Source organism: Penaeus monodon, unplaced genomic scaffold, assembly GCF_015228065.2.
Source record: "Penaeus monodon isolate SGIC_2016 unplaced genomic scaffold, NSTDA_Pmon_1 PmonScaffold_1844, whole genome shotgun sequence".
Classification (NCBI taxonomy): Eukaryota; Metazoa; Arthropoda; class Malacostraca; order Decapoda; family Penaeidae; genus Penaeus; species Penaeus monodon.
In genome coordinates this window covers 29,698-34,245 of record NW_023647972.1, presented here as the reverse complement: position 1 = coordinate 34,245, position 4,548 = coordinate 29,698, and the positions used below count along the sequence as shown (strand labels likewise).

The 4,548-nt window shown below is 42.6% G+C and overlaps 1 protein-coding gene across 1 annotated transcript in view; it reads right to left on the bottom strand.

Annotated features, from left to right (window-relative positions):
- Window positions 1-2,368: 2,368 nt before the first annotated feature.
- Window positions 2,369-4,548, bottom strand: part of LOC119569755 (motor neuron and pancreas homeobox protein 1-like) — a 4,398-nt gene continuing 2,218 nt past the window's right edge. The window contains 4 exon segments of the mRNA XM_037917781.1: window positions 2,369-2,588; window positions 2,725-3,657; window positions 3,695-3,775; window positions 3,777-4,402. Coding sequence (XP_037773709.1) covers window positions 2,790-3,657; window positions 3,695-3,775; window positions 3,777-4,402 — 1,575 coding nt within the window. The 3' untranslated portion in view covers window positions 2,369-2,588; window positions 2,725-2,789.

Below are 4,548 nucleotides of genomic sequence, written 5' to 3'. Positions count from 1 at the left end.
TTTTAAAAAAAAAAAAATTTTTTTTTTTTTTTTTGGGGGGTATTTTAAATAAAAAAATTTTTTAAAAAAAAAGGGCAATTTTTAAAAAAAAACAAATTTTTCGGGGGTTTTCAAATTATATATTTTTTTTGTGCGTCCTTTTCATCTACAAAGAAAATAATAGAATAAAAATGGTAAAAATTGAAATAATAATAAATATAAAAATAATAAAAATAAAATTATACATTTAAAAATCCAAGAAAACGAATAAAAAATAATAATAATTATTATTATTATAATGATATGATCTTCATTATATTTATATGTCATTACACATTGCACCAAATCGCTATATTTTTAAAAAATTTTCCGACTACATACATATCATATACATTAATATATTATATATATATATATTATATAATATATTATATATTTATATAATATTTTCATTTTAATCACTCACTCTCTTGCTTTTATTTTTTCATCATCAAATTGCTATATAATTATTGGGGGTTTAAAAATTTTATCATTTTTACCAATCTTTTTAATTATTTCATCTTTTAGGTATTTTTTCACGCTTAGAAATAAATTAAAAAATTGATAATATCAGTGGTATTCTATATGAAATAGAAGTAGTATATGTAGTAGTAATAATAATAATAATAATAATAATATTTCTTATATTATTAATTAATGTTTGTCATTTTTACTCATTCTCTCTTTCTCTCCATCATCACTCCCCCTTTTTCTCATTTCTCTCTCTCTCTCTCTCTCTCTCTCTCTCTCTCATTCTCTCTCCCTCTCTCATTCTCTCTCCCTCCTTCCTTCTCTCTCTCTTTCTCATTAACCTTCTATAGCGGGGCATGTGTTTAGCTGACTTAAAGACACAAACACTCCATTTTTAAAACCAAAAATGTACGTGCTTTAAAAAAAAAAAAAAAATTGGTTCCAGATTAATAACATCAATAATAATAATAATAGAAATAATAATTTTTAAACAATAGAAATTTAAATGCTTTACCTAATGTAATTAATGATAATAATTTCTTATACCACTTATGATATATTTTGTAATAACGATGATAATCACAAGAATAGCAATAATAATAATGATAATAATAGTAATAATAATAATTACAAACAACAATAAAAACGTTATAAATAATAATCACTCTAATTTCTATCAAATGGCAAAATATACAATTACAAGCTGCATAATCCCAAATATAAATATATATAATAATTATATATTTATTAATCACCAAAATATATATTTTTAAAATTATTAATAAACCAAAAATATATAATAATATAAAATTATAATCCCAAACAATTTAAATTAATATAATATAATCAAAAAAATTATATATATATATATTATATATAATTTATAATCACCAAAAATATTTTTTATTATACTATACATACATTTACATACATTTATATATATATATATTTTAAATATAATATTAAATTTTATTATAATATATATATATATCTATACAAAAATTTAAAATACACTAAAATTTAACAGTTTTGATAATACAAATCATAATTTTAGTTTTCAAAAAGCACTTCATAAAACTATTTACAATATACTTTCTTATATATAAAGAAATATATATATATAACCTGATTTCCTATTTAACATTTTTTCTTTTTTTTTTTGTGGAAGATCTGACTTGGCTTAATGTCTTGGACCTGATTATTGACGTGACCTGTTTCACTCACTGACCTGGTTTGACGTGACCTGTTTCCTCTCATTGACTTAAAAAACGGGACCTGTTCTCATACCGGGTTTACGTGACCTTTTTTCTTATGTGACCGGGGTTTGACTGACCTTTTTCATTTTCCCCTTTTTGATGCCCTGTTTCTTATTGACCTGGTTTACGTGGCTTTTTTTCTTTATTACACTTAAATCCTGTTTCATTATATGACCTGGTTTGACGTGACCTGTTTCATTATCTGACCTGGTTTGACATGACCTGTTTCATTATCTGACCTGTTACACTTGTGTTTCTCTCTTTCACTGTTTCACAATCTGACCTGTTTCATCACTTTACCTGCAAATGCTTGCTTTTCCCCCTTTTTTTTTTCATTTGCCAATTTTTTAAATTAGGAAAATTTCAAATTTTCTTTCCCGGGGTCATTCAGGTCATCCGGTTCACCTAACGAAGCGGATCATTTCGAACCCCAATCACACTAGGCCACTCGGGTCAAACTCATTTCCCCTCTCGCTTACGCTGATCTTCCAAGATCTCAAAATTTGGTTCATTTCACAATGGGCCCTTTCATGACCTGGTCATTCACCATCCCGGACCTACCTGCCCTTTTTTTTGGGGAAAACGTCACTTTACGGGGGTTTTTTTTAAATATTATCAAGCCACACTATGACCTGATATGACCAGATTTTTTCCCCAGCATCTCCGTGCCCTGACAAGTATCCCAGGTCACTTAAGATGATCTTAGTGACCTGGCGAGTATCCCAGGTCACTTAAGATCACCCAGTGACCTTTTCCGACCCAATTCACGGACACGAGATCTTCTCAGGTAATCCTAGGTCATCCCAAGGTCAACCCAGGTCACCTCAAGGCTACCCAGGTCACCTCAAGGGGTACCCAGTCTACAAGTATCCCCAAGAGTCAACCCAGGGACCTCAAGGGTTTCCCCGGTCCCCAGTCATTCCCGGAACCTCTGGTCTCCCAAGGTCAACCCAGGTCACCTCAAAACTACCCAGGTCACCTCAAGGCTACCCAGGTCCTCACGATCTTCCAGGTTACCTTTGGTCATCCCAAGGTCAACCCAGGTCACCAAGCCAAGAGGTACTCACCTGGAGTGGCGTTTTTGGGTCTCATGGTCGCCTCCTCTTCCCGCCTGACCTGACCTGACCCCTCGCCGTTGACCGCAGAGAGGCCCACGACCTCCGAGGTGGGCGTGGGCGTGGCGAGGGCGTGCGTGGAGGCCGTGGGCGTCTCGGGAGAATGAATGGGTCTCGACCCGACGAAGGAGCTCTCGACCCACACCAGCCGACGCGGTGAATTTGACCTGACCTGACCTCCCAGGGGTGAATCTGACCTCAGCTGACCTCCCAGGGGTGAGTTGGATCTCAGCTGACCTCCCAGGGGTGAGTTTGACCTCATTTGACCTCCCAGGGGTGAATCTGACCTCAGCTGACCTTCCAAGGGTGCCGGCGATCTTCTCTGACCTTCGACCTGGCTCTCAAGGTTGAATAATCTCTCCTGTTCGTCTAGGGCGGAGTTTGACCTTTCTTGACCTTCGACGGGCGTCCTTGACCTCGCATGACCTTCGAGAGGCGTCCTTGGCCTCTCTTGACCTTCGAGAGGCGTCCTTGGCCTCTCTTGACCTCCCCTGGAAGGCACGGGAGGCGGCGGGTGACCCGGGCGTGACCTCTGACCCCGCGCGGCCCTCGGGGACGGGCTGGAGTCCTTGCAATAGTGCACGATTGCAGAGGTCACCTCCCGGATGGAGGAGTGCACGTCCTCCTCCCTCTCTCTCCCTCCTTCATCGCCCGTTCTCTCCCTCTCCCCGTCTTCGTCCGCGCCTCTGCCGACCCTCTCGCCTCTCTCTCCTCCCCTCTCTTCCTTCTCCTCTCCTCTCGTCCTCTCCTCGCCCTTCTCCCTCTCCCCTCCTCCTCCTCCTTCTTCCTTCTCCCCTCCTCCTCCTCCTCCTCCTCCCTCTTCCTCTTCCTCAAAAAAAGGGGTACGACGTCGCCCCGAGCGCCAGCCTCTCGGCGGGGGTCATGTACGATCCCAAAATCGACGTCTGGGACCCCGGAGAGGGACGTTTGGGAGCGCCAGCCGAGGTAGGGCGTCCGGGAGAGCCCCGTGGGCGTGGTCAGCGTGCGGACGGAGCCCGTGGGCGTGGTCAGCGTGCGGACGGAGCCCGTGGGCGTGACGCTGGCGGAGTTGAGGCGGGAGGATCCCCATCGCCCTGAGGGATACGTGAACAGGGAGATTTTGTCGCTGGGGGAGGGGCTGACGGAGGCGGAGCCCGGGAGTTTGGAGAAGGAGGCGGGGGGGTGGGGAACGTCAGGCCTCGCCCCTCCTCCTCCTCCGAACGATGACGTCATCCCGCCTCTCGATGACGTCACGCGGGTCGGGATGACCAGCTTGCCCGAGATGTAACTCGAGCGGGCGGAGCCCAAGGACGAGAGAGACCCGGCCTTCGAGGACGACGTCGAGGAATAAGCCGCCCAACCACCTCCTCCTCCACCACCTCCACCTCCTCCTCCACCTCCTCCTCCACCGGAATCCCGCTTCTTCAGGAGAAAACTCCGTTCCGAAGGAGGAGCGTTCTTCATCCACTCGGGAACGTGCAGGCGCTGGAGGGAACGTCGCACTCGAAGCTCGGCCTCGGACACCACGCGCTCGCTCCCCTTCATCAGCTCGTTCTCGGGGGCCTGCGGGGGGGGGAGAGAGAATGGGGGATGAATGGGGGGAATAAAGAAGGGGGGGTGGGGGATTAAAAAAAGAGAGAATGGGGGGGGATAAAAAAAGGGGGGAAAAAGGAGAATGGGGGGGGATAAAAGAGAAAGGGGGAAAAAAA